The 17,247-nt window shown below is 49.8% G+C and overlaps 3 protein-coding genes across 10 annotated transcripts in view; 1 reads left to right on the top strand and 2 right to left on the bottom strand.

Annotated features, from left to right (window-relative positions):
- The first annotated feature begins 591 nt into the window (after positions 1-591).
- LOC121600493 (transmembrane protein 145-like) lies at positions 592-3,782 on the top strand. The gene is made up of 5 exons (XM_041929138.1): positions 592-955; positions 1,031-1,180; positions 1,235-1,961; positions 2,029-2,307; positions 2,375-3,782. The coding sequence occupies exons 1-5, from the start codon at positions 857-859 to the stop codon at positions 3,640-3,642; spliced, it is 2,523 nt and encodes an 840-aa protein (XP_041785072.1). The 5' UTR covers positions 592-856; the 3' UTR covers positions 3,643-3,782.
- Positions 3,783-4,392: 610 nt separating this feature from the next.
- On the bottom strand, positions 4,393-5,352 carry LOC121599930 (interferon-related developmental regulator 2-like). The gene has a single exon (XM_041928082.1). It carries the CDS (start codon positions 5,350-5,352, stop codon positions 4,393-4,395), a length of 960 nt encoding a protein of 319 aa, XP_041784016.1.
- A 521-nt stretch (positions 5,353-5,873) lies between these two features.
- LOC121599649 (ecdysone-inducible protein E75) overlaps positions 5,874-17,247 on the bottom strand; it is a 90,019-nt gene continuing 78,645 nt past the window's right edge. For all 8 annotated transcript variants that reach the window (XM_041927627.1, XM_041927626.1, XM_041927630.1 and 5 more), the window contains 2 exons: positions 16,038-16,273; positions 5,874-13,599 (listed from right to left, as the gene is read on the bottom strand). In XM_041927627.1, the coding sequence (XP_041783561.1) occupies positions 10,840-13,599; positions 16,038-16,273 (2,996 nt within the window). In that variant the 3' untranslated portion in view covers positions 5,874-10,839. The remainder of the gene's footprint in view (positions 13,600-16,037; positions 16,274-17,247) is intronic.

The raw sequence follows: 17,247 nt of genomic DNA, 5'->3' as shown, positions 1-17,247 counted from the left end.
ATAGTAATATAAATAAAGAACAAAACAAATGAGCAGGTTAGCAGTTTTCCATTGAAAAAAAGTAAATAAAATTAGATGCGTTTTTGGTGCTTTTTTGAGAAAATGTCCGAAAATTAAACAAAATATCGTAAAACAACCAACAATTTTGAAAATAACGGTCAGTTGGTGAGCGTGTGTAAACTGCGCTCCATACGCTTGGTACAGCCAATAATGCAACAGATGGCGCTACTCGCTCTTGCTTGCTGTGGGAAAGGGTGTTTTTGAATATTTAAAACAAAATATATTTATTCAATGAAACTTTTTACGGTTTTTCTGTACAAAAGCCGTATTATCAGCAAATGCATGTTGAAAATCGAAAACCAAAATATCTGTACAGTAAATAATTCAACCGTTCGCATAATGCGCGCCATTCGAACGCACAGCCAAACAACACACGCAACAGTGAGCGCATAAGCAACACCAAAACAATATTTCCCTTGGGAGGGAGTGGAAGGAGGGATCTAATACATCGGCATGTTTTGCTGTTGCCCCTAGCGAGACAGGAGCGGGAACATACACACACACAAACGTGCCAAATAAAACAAACCAAATCGTCCCTAACAACCGTCTCAATGGAAAGAACGCAAACAAATCACAACATTGCCGTCTTGCGTGGTGTGGTGTGTGCTGCGGTCGCGTATGAACTTTGCGCCACTTTATACACTCGAAAAGAAAGAGATTACTAACAAAGTGAAAGCTAGCTCTTTAAGATTTGTGATATTTTTACCGCAAAAAAGGCAGGTTTATGTGGGAAACTTCTTTGCCGTTGTTGGCAAGAGACGACGCGTGCTGTTCGACAAAGTAAGCGGAACAAGTGATGACGTTGCTAAGGGTGGGATTTCTGCTGCTGCTGACCGGTGGAAGTGTACCGACTGGTCAGGCGAAGTATGTCGAAGGTCATCTCAAAACATCCGACGTAAGTGTCATTGCATAAAGTGTGTAAAAGAGGACTTCCTTTCTAACATTTCCTTCTGTCTGTCCGTCTTTCCAGAACTGGGCATTCTTGGCAAGGTTTTGCTTTCTCTCCGGCAAGGGCAAGTACGAGTACCTGATTGAGTACGAAAAGAAGCTCGGTGAGCTGAAGCTGCTCCTCTACTACGACGACCGTACCCAGTGGCCTGCAATCTACAAAACGGACAAGGTGAGTTCCTAGCTCGTTTACGCGCACGTTCAACTGATGTTCATCTCTTTGCAGACCTGTACCGAGAAGCTGTCCGTGCTGCACCCGGAAGACAATCAGATCGTAACGCTCTCCCCCCGCACACCGTACAATCTCTACTCGGGCTGTCATCTGCGGACGCCCACCGCCAAAGAGTCGCCGGACGATCCACTGCCACCGCGGAATGCCGGTGGTCCAACGACACGAGCACCGGCAACGTCCTCCCGTGGAACCCCAGCAGCTGGAGGTGATCTGAAGCCACCGGACGATGAGGCACAGTACTTTGACCAGTTTCTCAAAACAACAACCACAGCGGAGCCGGAATTCGCGTTCGAGGAGACCACGACCGGCAATGGAACGGAGGAGTCCCCGTACGAGGTACTGCTCACGTCTACCAGCTCCATCGTGGGCTTCATGGGTGACAATGGCGAAGTGAACCTGCTGGAGAACAGTACCGACTATCGACTTCTTGTGGAGCAGCTGTTCCCCCAGGAGGAGTCCTCTGTGGGAGAGCAATCACAGCAGGACCATCCCAACCGGACACGACTGAGACGTGCTGCATCGACCGGGAAGTTCGAAACGCGACTCATCGTGAGCTGCAGTAATTTTGGGAGCTTCACCAGCTCCCGAGAGCGTTGGTGGTATATAGCGATCGCGAACTGTGACGGTGCGGGGAGAGGACTGGACGTGAAGTATCGCTTTCGGATGACGAACGGGCCACCGGGGGACTTCTGGCACGAGCACTTTTCCGCCGATGAGATGTGTAAGTGCTGTGTGAGAGAGGTTGGAGGACCTGAGTGATGTAGAATTCGCCGCGGCCTTCTTTGCAGATATTCCCCCAATCCTGCTGGCAGAGTCCATTGCTTACAGTTTTCTGCTGCTGGCCGTGTTTATCTGTGCGGTGGAGCTGAAGGCACGCCACCTCTACCACTGCACCTACAGGCTGTTCACGTTGAGCGTGCTGCTGCAGTGGTTCGGCATTCTGCTGCTGAGCGTCACCTGGACGAAGTACGCCGTGTCGGGCATTGGGCCGTTTCCCAACTTCGGTGGCATCTTCACGAGTGCGAGTGAGATCTCCTTTCTGCTGCTGCTGTTGCTGATGGCGAAAGGTAGGTCCACAAGGTGCACCCTATTACAAGATACCTTAATACAACTCTGTCCACCGGTCTTTTACAGGCTATACCATCACCCGGGCACGGCTGAAAACGTGCTCCACCGTCAAGATCACCATCTTCATCAACCTGTACGTGGTCGTGTACGTGTCACTGTACATCTATCAAGCCGAAGCGTTCGATCCAGGCGAAGTACTGAACCTGTACGAATCACCGGCCGGCTTCGGACTGGCCGGACTCCGCTGTGCCGGCTGGATCTTTTTCATGTACGCGTGTGCCGCCACAATTCGCAAGTTTGCGGAAAAGACACCCTTCTACTATCCCTTCACGATGCTCGGTTCGCTGTGGATTCTTAGCGGCCCTGTCCTAACACTGCTCGGGGTCAGTGTACTCGACCCGTGGGTGAGGGAGTCCGTCATGCATGGTGCTCTCGGGGCGGTGGCGTTTGCCGGCCATTTGGCCTTCCTGTGGTTGACCTGGCCGTCGCGCGCGAATCGTAGCTTCCCGTACCACGTGCGCACCAACCACGTGGGCATCTCGCACGGGGAGGACGATGAGGTGACCTATCCGAAGCATCCGTACGAACCCGCGACGATCGTTGGCAACCATCACCACTACCCTGTGGCACCTCCGGAGACGATACTGCCGGGGAATGGGCACGGGAATGGCTTTCTGGTGCCGTTGTCCCGCGGTGAAGGATTGTACGATCAGTATTTGCGCGAGCGTGACATCTACCACAGCAGCTCGACTCCGCTTAGCTACGTGTCGTTCCCTACACCCGCCACCAACACCAACACCACGAATGGGGTCCATCGGGAAGGACCATCGTTAGTGCGGAACGGCAACGGCATCAACAGTCCAGCAACGGCGAACGGGAACGGCGTCAACAGCCCAGCGACGAGGAGCGGAGAACCATCGGTAAACAGAAACTCCCTAGCACTGGTCGTGGATGGCGATCTATCCGGGCATCCTTCGCTGGAGGTAGCGCCGGAACAGGTGTCGTCGAGCAATGCGCCTCTAAGCGGAAACGGTTCCATCGCATCCGAACCGCTCGAAAGGCAATCATCCGGTGGAGGTGTTGAGCGGGAACAAGAGAAACGACCTTTTAATCCATTTCTTGCTGGTGGAGCTGCTAGTGGAACCGTAGCGAGTGGGGAAGCGAGCCGAAAACCGAACAAAATCATCCTCCCCAGTCTGTCGGACCACACCGGTCCGGCAGGTCCGGTGACGGTCGCTGGAACGGCGGAACTGGCGGAACAACCGGCAGCGAACGGGAATGATGGCAGTAATGCCGTCCCCAAGCATCTCTTTGCGGCAAAGCGAGATCCGTAAATGATGGCACCTCTGTGTGGGTGTGGTGGGTGTGCCGTGTGCCTGTGTGTGTGGTTTGCCACCTCTTCTGTTTTATCGTTTTTTTTAAACACGTGTTTGTGCCTTACATCTACGCCGCACCGTGTTGGTGTTGAGGCTTTCTTTCGTAGCAGCAATAAAGTGATGTAACACACCAAAAGGATTGAAGTGGCTTATGTCTGTTATAGTTAGGTTCAATTACAGGACCACGCAATTAATTAATATAGTTTAGAATAACTCCCGGGTACGCTTAAAGTTTGTTTTGAGACCTCTCAATTCCCTGATGCCTCTTAAATCCAAGACAAACTGATGCAGAACAATTTAGGTCCTGGAACTAATGATGGACTCTCACCATTCCTGGAACATATACCGATCCTGGAACAGGTCTCAAGACCAAACTAGTCCGGTAACTGACACCAAACGCATGCCGAGCCTAGATTTGATTCCTAAACCATATCAAACCTTAAACTGTTCCAGAACCTATCCTGACACTGGTAATGATCTCAAGCACCTGGATCCTCAAGGTCCTGTGTGTCTGATACCGTACCTATCTCATTCCTGAACTTATATATTATACCTGTCCTGCAATTGAGTGTATCCATAAAGATCCTACAGCTGATCCCACGGCCATACCGCACTTGGAATCAATCTCTACTGAACTGTCCCATTCAATGGCATGGAATACTAAGAGAAAAGATCACCCGGTGTAAAGAACACAAGAAAAAACTTTATTTACTTTAAATGAAACAGTCGCTTGTCACGCTCTTTGCCACGTGCAATCGAGCGCTCCTTTGAGGCATCGAACGAATGTCTGAACTCCTTCTCAATTCTCCCACCAGGACGTCTCACAATCCTTTCCACCTTAGGACCTATCTTCAACAAGTCACGCACCAGCGCATTCTCCTCCAGATGTACATTCAGTGCCATTCCCAACACGTCCTTCAAGCAATCATACCTCCGATGCATCATCCAACTGCTTAGGAGAAGCGTTTCATCACCAAACTTAATGCGCATCTCCGGTACAACGGCCTCCTGCAGGTACAGCAGCACATCACGGAATGTGATTCTTTGAAGTTTGCGGCCTCGTTTCCCCTGGAAGCGGTACGCGTCCGTGCTCAGCTTGCGGACAGTGTTGAGCAGATCGGGGAGGTCTTCCTGAAGAAAGCTTGAATCATACTGACACAACAGTTCATGCATCAAAGCAATCGTTTCGCCCGACGCTGTGCGTACATCCAGATGGTTGCTATCGAGCATTGCCATGAGATCTCTTGGCGACATTAGGTCGCCATTTTTTACGTGCACCAGGACCTTGTGGGGTGAGAGAAGTGTTAGAAGTAGTGTCCAGGAACGCAGCACTACTGCCTGAAAGTCACCGCTGACTGGAACGGGTTCGATTTTAATTGTTTCCTGTAGGATCTTCATAAGTGACACGATCTCATCAGCCCGTTCATCCTCGCCGATAAAGCAGAGCATTCCCAGTATCGAGCAACACTTCATCCGAACATTAGAATTTCCCGAACTAACGTCCGTGAGTATACCCATCATCACCGGCTTAAATGTTTCCACCAGCTCCGGCACATCCGCGCACGTTTCGCTCTGAAGTGCCAGCAAGGGAATGACACTCACCGCCCAGAGCCGTTCCTCTTCATTACCTTTGCGCAACGAACGCTTCACCGACTCCACGAGCGCCATCTTGCGACCGGCAAGCGAGCCAGGACAGTAGCGCTGTACTAATCCTTCGCAAACGCTTCGATACGCACTAACACGCGTCTGCTGTCGCCGGAAGGAGCTATTTTCGATCGCTTGATGTAGCTCTTTCTCCCACACTGCTGCACCCGCTTCATCTTCGGACGGGCAGTCGGCAGGGGAGGCTGCCTGACTGCGGCGTTGGGAGTCTCCCGCTGAAGGTATCTTCCTGTTGCGTGGCATTCGCCTTCAAACCCTTCCTTCCACCAATGTAACTCAAAGTCAAAGCTTGCTACGATTGAATGGTTCGAAATGTTCGGATGTGATCAGAAAAAAGAAGGAATAACACCAGTAGTTCATATTAAATGCAACAATGAAGCAATAGTTTAATACTTTATTTTCCTTTTTCCACACATTGGTTTTTTTTATTTCTTCTTTATCTCTTCAAAAGTATATTCTGGATCTGGCTTTGTTTGCTTTTAACTTGTTTTAGTGTTCAGTAGCTTCATCTTTGTTTTTTGTTTTTCATCGTGGATGTATTTCCGTGTACGTTTGCCTACAGTTTTGTTTTGTTTTGTTTTGGTTTTTCCGTTTCCTTCACTCTTTTACAGTTTTCACAGTGTTGCTCTCAGGTTGTATTGAATTGTTCCATCTAGTATTGCATCTGCATGTTTGTTTTCTTCCTGTTTTCCTGTTTTCTTCCACCATTATTATCAATTATTCGTTTCTCCCTCGCTCGGTGCAGGTCCTTTTGTGTAGTAACATTGTCATTCATTGTTTCATGTTTAGTAGTTGCTTACATATAGTGTGTGTGTGTTTGTGGTTATGTTTGTGATTTACTTGTTTTTTTTTTATACAGACGTGACTTTTTTGTTTGTTTGTTAATGATTCTTCTTCTGTTAATTTTCCAAAACCGAATTCTTTTGCTGCATCTTTCCCGAGTTGATTAATGATTATACAAGTTCATATATCTCTCTTTCTCTCTTTTTATATCTTAATGGTGGCCACTTTTTGCAGCTCTTTGCTTCTTCCTACCGTCTCTGCACATTTGTTCTCAATTTGGAATCGAATATGATTTGTTTTCCCTTTGCCCTCCCTCCAGCATTAATCCATTTGATGCCTGAAAGAACCTTACAAAGTAACAGTCTCATCATACCGCACAAACCACCACAGTTTTTGCAAGTAGGTAGAAGTAGTAGGTTGTGTCCCATTTTTTTTTACTACACCAAAATCAATCCATCAATCCATTTCATATGTGTTAGATTCTCTATTGTGCTTTTGTTGCTTGTTAGTGCCAATTTTGCTTTCACCTTTGTTTTTGTAGTTATCTGTTTTTCTTTCCTTTTCGTTCGTTTTCCATTTTTTTCATTTTTTTTGCTTTCACCTTGTAACAAAAATGTTTTTGTTTTCTTTCTTTTCCCCTCCCTTCCCTTTTTTTCCCCAAAAATAATGTAACATACACAGTGATGGCTTCAATTTTCAATGCTTATGATTTTTTGCTTGTTTTATTTGTTTGTTGTATTAAAATCAGTTTATTTTAATTGTCTTATAGTGTATAAATAAAAAAAACGCACATTTAATCAATTAAGGAAACTCGTTTTCTCTTACTTCTCTCCTTCTCTCACGCTCTCTCGCTCTCTCTCTCTCTCTTGCACTTCGTTCTCTGCTAGGTTGTTGCTTTTATACTTAAAATTTAAAAATAAGAAATGGTTGTTTTTTGCAGTGTTTTACCGTTTTCTTTTTAATCATCCGCTGCACATAATCCCTTTTTTTGTTTTAGTATTTTTTTCTCTCCTTCTTTTCTTAATTTGTGTATGAAACTAAGTTTGTGGGCGTGTCTGTGTGTGTGTTTGTGTGTATGTTTGAGTTTTCAGTTTGCTTTGTGTAATGGTATTTTGCGTAATGTGTTGCACTCAAACACACACATACACATTCATTCACAGTGTTTTTATCTTTTGCTTTTCCATCACGTTTCCTTCTCCTTTCCTCTCTAGTTTGGGGTTTTCTCTCTTACTTACTTAGCATAACTTAGTGTGTAAAAACAAAAAAAAAAACGCTCTAAACGCTGACACTTAACCTTACGCTTATGCAATACATGGGGGGAGTTGTGTTTTTTCTTTTCGTCTATTTTATGTAAATTAACTTTTTACACACTTAACCGATCGTCCTCGCACGCGCGCGCCTTTGCCCTTTTTTGTTTCGTCTCTGTTTCTCATTGTGGAATTTCAAATTCAAAGCTAACGAAAAAAGGAACGAACAAAATCATTCTAAACTGCTTGAGCTAGAGCGACAGTAAAGGGACAGGTCCACTTCTTTAGAAAGCGAAGCAACAAAGAGTGATAAACAAGAGTAAATCTAACACGAACGAAGATAGAAAATAGAACTAATAGAATATTTAAAAAAAAACCGATACAAAAGATAATAAAAGCAATTGGGTCTACATAGTTCATTAAAAAAAAAAAAAAAAAAAAAAAACAAAACAAAACAGCACTAAACAGAAAAGCTAAGGCGAAAAGGGTTTCAATAAATAAACTAAACCGGTACGGTGTACAATCACACCCCAAAACACACACACCTAACACACACATTTTCTTACATTCGGACAATGGAACAAAATGGGCAAAACTTGCAAAACAAAACTGCTAGCACAGCATTTTAAGAGTGGTGAGAGAAAAGTAAACCTATGAAAACAATTGGCTTTATGAACAAACAAAAAAAAAAAACTAAGGAAAAAGCTCGGAAAAAGGGTACAACCGAAACATAATTCCGGCAGAGCCTAATAGCAAACAAAAGTAGTAAATGAAACAAGTAAATTAGTGTTAAAATTGGATTCTACCTAACCGGTTCTTCGCGTACACACTCTCACTCACGCACACTAGCTCACACTCTCTATATATACACGCACACACACAAACACTCGCATCTCTCGATTGTTTTGGAATTAAAATTACAATAAAATTAGAATAAGATAATAATAGTAAAGAATGATAATCGCTACCACTACATGCTAGGCAATTATTCTCTCTCTCTCTCTTTCGCTTTCTCTCTCTCACTTAATCACTCGACCACTAAAACAAAAGGACTGTTTCTTACTCATGCGTATGCGTGTGTGTGTTTTGTTGCTGGAGTTTGGGGGACTCAAAAATGACTCAAAAAAAGCAGAGAAAATGCTTAAACAAAAATCAGTTCAAATCTCATTCTCGTCTCCTGCTCGGCTTCTGTTCGGCTGTTTTCTTCCCGCTTCCAGTTGTGTTGCTTTGTTTGTATGTCCTGTGTAGTGTGGTGTAGTTGTAGTAGGCGTAGTAATAGTTTGTGACTTCATTCATTGCTTTCCTTTGTCTCTGCGTTCTCCTCTCCATTCATACTCCCTCTTCTTCCTGTAAGAATCTCATGTTTTTTTAGTTTACTTATACACGTTTGTTTTTGCTTCTGTTTTCTCTCTTTCTTTTAGTAGCTCTTCTTATTGTTTTTTTTTTTTTAATAACCTCTTTCTCTGCTTTGTTATCACACGCACACCACCACAAACTTTTCTCTTTCATTATAACGTTTCGTTAAATTATATCTGTTTTACTTTCTCTCTCGCTCTCTTTTTCTCTTTTTAATCTGGCGGAATATTATAGCTTTCCTTTGCATCTTGTATAATTATTTCTTTGCTTTTTTTGTTTCTATTTTTGTAATCTCTTTCTCTCTTTTTCTGTGTGCGGTTTTTTTTGCTTTGTTTGTTTTGAATATGTTTAGGTTGATTACTCTCCTGCTGTGTTACTCTGTGTATTGCATTCATTCCTCATCACTTCGTTTTGTTTTGTTTTTTTTTTTTTTGCACACACTATCGCTACAGAACTATTTACACGTAACGTTATACCCTTTTCTGGTTTGCTTCTCTTTTTGTGTTGGTTTTTTATATGTTCACAATTTGTATGTACCATGTTTTGTTTTACTCCCCCCCCTCAGTTAACCTTGTTTGCTCAAGGCTCAATCAAAACTTTAACGTTTCTGCATGCGTGCTTCCCTATACTATAACTCCCTATACTTGCATTATCTGCAGTGGCTGCCACCTTTTTTTCTCATTTTACCTGAATCTGATTCCATGTTGTGTGTGGTGTGTTTGCTTTATCCGTTCGAAAGGTTTGGTTTGTTAATTCTCAATTTTAGTTTGTGTTTCATTTATCCTTTTCCTGTTTTTTTTTTTTTAAATCGCTATTTCTCTCATTGCTTTTAGAAAAGCGCATAAAGTGGTTGTGTGCTACTATTACTCTTCTTCTTCTTTTAAATAGTTTTTGTTATTTTTCTTCTTTCTCTCTCTTTCTCTGTGAGTGTCTTTGCAAAGTATTGTTTGTTGTTTTTTCCGTTTAACCATTCTAGGATATTTATGCTTATGTGTGTTTGTGAGTGAGTGGGGTTTTCCCTTGTTTTTTCTCTTATCATATACATTTTGCGTGTTTTATCTTGCTCCTCCTTCTTCGCTTTGCACTTGTGCCACTACTACTACTACTACTACTGTACAACAGAAGTAAAAAAACCTCCATACTTCCATACCATATGTACTGTGGGTTTGCCTGTGAGGTGAGTGTATTTGTGTTGCCGTTGTTTTTTTATACTTCGCTTCTCACTAAGCTTCTATATAGGTTTGGCTGTTTGCAGTAACTTCTCTCTTCGCTGTTTTGTTCATCAAAATTATTGATTCTTAACACGCACACACACACACACTTACGCACGCACACATACATACATAGTATCGCATCAGAGCTGCTCGTGGGAATTGTTCTTACAAACTACTAACGTCACCGTCGTCTTCCTTGTCTCACGCACGCACTAAAACCTATTACTATTACAGCTCCTGGCTTGCTAGTGGCGGCGTGCCATCATCACACTAGGATATTCTCCTTCCCTATTTTGTTTTGCACCCGATCCGACACCGGCCCATTGGATAGAAGCACACACACATATGCGCATTCGTGGAGAAGAGAGGGGATTTTTGTTGAGGTTCGTCGCCTGCGCATGCAGTCGCCGTAGTAGTCTCTTCTCCACGTGTGCCTCCCACCGTCCACAGTTTTTCTTGTAATAAAACAAAAATCGAGATCTATAAGAGCAACACACACAGACACACGCACACCATCGTCCCCTCTTCCCGTTCTGCTCCCACCAACACACGCACACTCATACACGTTTTTGGCTTCGCATTGTAGTTTCGCATTTGTAGATCATTCGGCCACTAAAATACTATAATACATCCTCTCCCCCTTTTATCCTTTCCTCATGATGTGTGTGAGTGTGTTTTACCGTGCGCTTTTTAGGCTTGTCCGGAGGTTCGTCTTCTTAACACATTAAAAATTTGTACAACTTGTAGATGTAGTGTTTTTTTTTTTCTGCGAATGCGCAATCATTCTCTCCCACTGATCCCCCTCCTGCTCCTCCTGCTGCTGCTACTGGTCTGCCTCTTGTGGTTTCTTTTGTTTGTGGTAGGATTCGCCCGCGAACGCCTGTTTGCTGTGTTTACGCCTCGAGTAGGATCTTGTGGATGGTGGGATTGTTGTTGCTGCTGCTGCTGCTGGTGGCGGCATTGCTGCTGCTGCTGCTGCTGGTGGCCACTACGACCGTCGTGGCGGCACCGACCGGCGAGAGGGCCGATGGTCCCCCCACGATGGGCCGCTGGACGACGGACACTGGCGTGGGGGCCGGCGACGGCGACTTCTTCGACAGGTTCAACGGTTGCTGGTGGCACGGATCGAGGGAGGTGGTGGCGGTGGCGGTGGCACTGCTGCCAATGTCCACCTTCAGCTCGATGAGCCGGGGCGAGGGGGTGTGCGGGGGCGCCACGACCACCACCGACGAGGGGGAGGCGGGCGGTGCGGGCGACGTCATCGTCGAGTGGGGCGACTGGAAGTAGCGGATGCTGGTGGCGGAGGAGGAGGACGAGGACGGCGAGGCGGCCGACGGTGGCGACGAAACCACCGACAGCGAGGAGGAGGACGAGGAGGAGGAAGTGTCCGGCGGGGTGAGACTGCCCGGGGACGGGGTCTGCTGTGCCCGGTGGCCGCCCGTCGTCGTGATGACGCTGGCCGTCACTGCCGGTATCACCTGCTGCCATCGCCCGGCGGAGGCGTTAGACGACGAACCTCCAAACGGACAGCCGCCGTTCGGGGCGGCCGCCGCCGCCGGACTGCTGCCACTGGAGGACGAGGACGAGGGGGCGGGCGAGACGGCCGACACGGTGAGATGCGGTGAGGCCCGCTGGAACACACCGTTGGCGGCGCTGGCGCCACACACCAACAGTCCTCCCTGCTGCTGCTGCTTGATGTAGTTCTGCTGCTGCTCCTGGGCCGACTCGCGCATGATGTAGTTGTGGATGATGTCGGTGCGCTTCATCTGCTCGGGCGTCATGCGCGGCTCCTCCATCAGCGATTTGGCCAGCACGGAGTGCGTGCTCGAGAGGGACGAGTAGGCGTGGTGGTGCTGCGGAGGCTGCGGACTGGACCGCGCGGACGCCGACTGCAGGAAGCCGGCGCTACTTTGGTGGGACTGCGTCGTCTGCGGTCGCGTTAAATGCATGTGCAGCTGCGACTGATGGTGCTGGGGCGGCTGCGGCGCAGGCTGCTGGGGTGGTGATGGGGCGGCGATTGCCACCACGGACTGCTGCGGCTGGGGCACCGAGGCTGGGCGCGGTGAGGACGACGACGCCAGCACGGTCGCCGACGGGGACGGAGCGGCGCTCGCGCTAGTGGTGTTGGTGGAGGAGGAAGCGGCTTCCGCCTCGCTCTCCCGGTGGCGCATGGCGCGGAACTTCTTGTGCGGCTTGTACGCCTCGTCCATCAGGCTGTTGGTGTCGTAGAGCGGTGGCGCCTGCAGGACGCGCTTCAGCACCGGCATGTTGTCGACGCTGGCGTGCCGTGCCAGGGAGGACGCCTTGCCACCGCCATTGCTGCTGTTGCTGCTGTCCTCGAGCGCTGGGTCCTCGAGCGACGACCGCGGGCTGGAGCAAGACGACGAACCGCTGCTTACGCTGCTACTGGCCGGTTTCGGATGGAGCAGCAGATGGTGGTGCTGCTGATGGTGGAGCTGCTGCTGCTGCTGCTGCGGCGACGGATTGTCGTGCTTCTCGTTGCCCGACTCGATGCCGGAATCGGTCGGCGAGTCGAGCTTGCGGTACCGCGACACGTGATGATGGTGGTGGTGATGGTGCAGATGGCTTGCGCCCGCCCCGGACGAAGCGGACGACGAGGACGCGGACGAGGCGGACGACGACGACGACGACGACGAACCGACCGACCGGATGACGGGCGTGATGGTGAGCCCGTTCTGGGCGAGATGTTGCGCCGTGCCGCCGATCAGATCGTCCTCCGCCGACGAGCCCGAGCTGGCCCGATGCCGGATGATTGGGCACGCGCCGGACAGGGTGGCAGCGAGCAGGGGCGCCGCCGCGGAAGCCGCCGACGAAATGCCACCGTGCTGGTGATGGTGATGGTGCAGGTGATGGTACTCCGACGACGAGGAGGAGGAGGAAGAGGACGACGAGGAGGACGTTTCGGTCGACTCCGTGCTGGAGACGGAGCTCATCGGGCTCTTGGCGATCTCCACCTCGACCTGGTTGCCGTCGCAGCTCCAGCTGGCCGGGCTCTTTGCGTCCAGCACCGCGCCCTGGTCCTCCTCCGCCGACCACATCTGCTGCCGGAGCAGCTCCTTGTGCTCCGTCCGGAACACGACCAGCTTCTCCGTGTGCAGCGTGCTGAGCGTACGCAGGTCCGGCATCGTGCGCAGCAGCTCCTGCATAAACTCCGGCTTGTCCGGGCGGTTCTGCGAGATGACCGACTGCAGGCAGGCCTTCAGCTTCGTGTACATGCGCTCGATCAGCTCGACGTTGCGCAGCCCGGGCCGGTCGGGCGTGATCAGCACGATCGCACAGAACAGCCCGATCTCGGCGTCGGTCAGCTGCATCGAGTTCATCCGCTCGGCGAAGTTGAACGTGCTGTCCACCAGGAAGCGAGCGTTCGCCCCGTTCTGGATGGTGTCGCGCCGCATCACCTGCCCGTTCAGGCAGATGATCGAGTTGATCGACGTGTCGAACATGCAGATCAGGCGCACGAACAGCGCATCGAACAGGCCCGCCTTCAGCAGCGTGAACTTGTCGTCCTGCGTCAGCAGCTGGAAGCCGGGTATCATGCCGGCGAAGTCGATCACGCCCCGGATGACGTGGGCGAAGCGCTGGCTAAACTCCTGCTCCGACTGTAGCTCGGGCGCTGGGTTCAGGGGACAGGCCTGGAAGAGAGGAGATGTGAGATGCGATTAGATATACATGAGAGAGAGAGAGAGACAGAGAGAGGTTAGTGTGTAGTAGGTGCGGGAAGACATCATTCTGACACCTTCCTAAAAAAGACTGTTCCAGTATGCAAATGCCGCACTCAAAGAGACACGATGTCGTCTAGACACCATCAGGAGAAGCGCAGAGGGGAGAGAGAGAGAGAGAGATGGTGGTTCAAGGTGATCACTTTTGTATCCCCCATCTCCGTTTGCTCATCTCTGCCGGAAGTGTGTGGATTGGAAGAACTTCCCAAAAAGTCCCAACCATCGCACACTCACATCGGTCACGCTCCAAATTTGCGCTCCATCAGAGCGCGCGCGCGCGCATGGCAACTCGTGTGTGTGTGCGTGTGTGCTGGTCGCTCGCTGCCAGCTTCAAGGTCGACGAACCTTCGGGTACGGAGGAGTTCAAGGTTTCAAGCGCTACTGTGCGCAAAAAAAGAGGCACTCGTGTGTCGTGTACGCAGTTGGTCACGTACCGAGCGGTTCGTGTGTGATAAGCAAACATAGCAGCGAACCCTGTGGCAGAGGGGAGGGGGGGGGGAGAGGAAGGTATTACACACGCGTTAACAAGAGCTGGAGGACACGACGCTCAATTTCAGTGCGGTGACCATCATCGATTTTAGGGAAGGGCGTGCTGAGCGAGAGAGAGAGAGACAGAGAGAGATGCTTTTGGTGATAAGCGACGAACTCGAAACAAAAAAAAAACAAAACGACACAGGGTTATTGACTTTTGTGTGGGCGCGTGATGACTTTGGCAAATTTTCGTCGGTATGTGTGTGTGTGTTTGATTGCAGCATGTCAGCGACATTCCAACCGGGAAACAATGCGGCTGTAATTAATCTCGACACGGGCTCGACTCTTTACCCGTCCTAACCTTTTATCGGTCATTACCGGTCACGTTGTCACGTCTTTGGTCTGTGTGCCAAGATGGCACACACATGTGTTTTGCGCTTTGCCTCTCTTGCGGTTTCCTGCTCCCCGCTGCCACTCGACGATTGTGTTTCCTCGTGTGCGTCACGGTCAGTATGATTGTTGTTAACGGTGCCTGATATGTATCTCTCTCCCTCCCTGTGGTCTCTCCATTTCATTCCCTTCTACCTCCCTCTCTCTCTCTCTCTCTCTCTCTCTCTCTCTCTGTTGCTCCGGCTTGAACTTCAATTTCAAGGACAGCAACAGAACCGTTACCGGCCGTGTCGTGTCGTGCGCTGTGGTGGTGTGTAGCGGACTATTTGCGCGACAAACGACCAACCTCCCCCTACCCTTCTCCTTGGCAACCTTCTCCTACCGTTCCTCAAACCTCCCCTTTAGTACACACGCGCTCTAATTGTCTCTCCACATGGCCGTTGTTGCTGCGCTGAGCGAAGAAGATGGAGCAGCCGTGAACGGTCCCGGCGGTGGAGACGCATGGCCACTGACGACATTGAACATTGAGTGCTGGTAGGGAGAGAGAGAGAGAGAGAGAGAGAGAGAGAGAGAGAGAGAGAGAGAGAGAGAGAGAGAGAGAACACACCATGCTGCCGCCACTACCAGTTCGAATTAATTCTATTTCCGCATTTTCGTGCACATCACTGAGGTTGGCAGTATGTGTGTGTGTGTGTGTGTGCGTCAGCAATCGCACGCACACCTTCTGGGGCGGGGGCTCTCTCTCTTATCGGTCATTCCACGCAGGGTGGATGGGGTTCCAAAACAGCAGCACAAAACCCCTGGGCAATGGCATTTCTCGGAAACAAAACGATTTTTGCATTGGCTTTGGAGGCAAGCTGGGGTTGATGTAGAATATAAACAGACACACACACACACACAACAGGAAGTCGATCGTTCGCCGTCTCGGTCTTTACATATCTCACACCGCACGTACACACACACACACACACTCACACGCGCGCGGCTAACAGCACACGAGCGAGCGATTAAATTAGCGAAACACAATTTCAAGGTTATCGCGCAGTCTGCGTTTCCTCCCCATTCCTCCCTTTGTGCAAACATTCATTCCCCTCCTTCCTGTGACTTACTTGCCAAGGGGGGTGGGGGATTTCTCTTATCGCTTGCCGCTCCACACCCCTCGCAGGAAACGATGTGAGCGAGAGCGAGAGCGAATGAGAGCCGCCCGTTTATATCAAATGACAAAATCGCGACCCGAGTGAGCGCTTTCCGCGAAGCGGGATGATTGAGCGATGAGTGCCCCTTCGAGCGCGCGCGAGCGCTCCCGTTTTTTGTGAGTGAGTGTCCACGCTGACGAGGTGAGTTCCACCGTCAATCCCCGAAAAAAACAGAACGAAAAAAAAAGCACCACCACGGCTCAAATGCCGTTGACCTTGGGGAAGGTGCTCTTTGCATGTGTGTGGGGAGCTGTTTCCTCTACTTCCTCTTCTTTGCGCGCGTTGCGTACTTACCAGTGTCGGCATCGAGTAGCTCGGGCAGTCGCGGGCCCGCTGGCGCATGGCGGCGACCTTTTCGCGCGTAAACTCGCACGTTTCGATGTGCGCCTGGAGGACGCTGGCGAGCAGACGGGGCTGATCGTCGAGCTCGCTGGCGAGGGCCCGCTGGTTGCCCCGGTTCTGTGTGCTCTGCTGCATCGCGGCCAGTATGCGGGCCTTTTCCCGCTTCGGCACCCGCCCAAACCTGACGGCTGTATCATGAAAGAGAGAGAAGGAGAGAAGAGATGCGTTAGATTAGTTTGATTATAGGAAGAGAAAAAAAACGGAACTACAAATGCTTCTAATCCAACGCGCGCTTGGATGTACTGGTTTCCGTTTCCTCGTGTGCGTGACCTCACAAATCGTTGATCGCTCATGCACAAATTTCCTACTTTGATCACCTTGTTCCAATTACGCGAGCGAGGGCATTCTACTTCCCCCGAGCCTGCACACCACATTCAAGCTGCAGTTTGAACGTCCCTGACCTCTTCCTGCCCTCTTTATTGCATTGCAAACGGTGGAAGACGCGTGTCCTTCACCAACCGAGAGAGGATGGAAGAGAGCCAAAGCCAGCGTTAGAGCACCTGTCGCGTGAAGGTTAACATTTACCGGTTAGTAATAACCGATCGATCACTTCAAACAACGCTCCAACACCACCACCAACCGTCGATCGATCGTTCGATGGCCCTGGCAACTGGTAGTGCTGTGGGGCTTGTGAGCCTTCCCCTTCTCTCTCTCCACACCACGAAACACACGATCTACGATCTCACACACACACACAGCAGTGAGGAGGTCAGTATGTGAGTGTCTGCTACCTCGGCTGGTTTTGCTTCCGCATGCGAGAGCCGGTGGTGCTAGACGTCGGGGGTCTGTCACCTCGATTTCTCAAATTCGTCGTCATGCCCACACCACAAACGACCCCGGGGGGGGGGGCTTATGACCTCAAAAAACAAAAGGCGCCTAAAACCAGACGAAAGGTCGAAACGCAAATCGCTTCTCTTTTTCGCTTCCGGGGAAACCTCTGCGGGCAAGCGACGAACCTCCTTTTGGGTGTCGGGGGTTTGTGACCCACCTTTTCCCGCACAGCGTGCCTGAGAGGAGGCTTATTGAGGTCGCACGACGGACGGAGTTCAGGCAGTTCAGGCTGTGTGGGGGGAGGTGTCACTCTCACTTTCCAAAACCTAAC

This window comes from Anopheles merus, chromosome 3L, assembly GCF_017562075.2.
Source record: "Anopheles merus strain MAF chromosome 3L, AmerM5.1, whole genome shotgun sequence".
Taxonomy (NCBI): Eukaryota; Metazoa; Arthropoda; class Insecta; order Diptera; family Culicidae; genus Anopheles; species Anopheles merus.
Note: the sequence above shows the minus strand (reverse complement) of the source record. Positions and strands in the feature narration are given on the sequence as shown.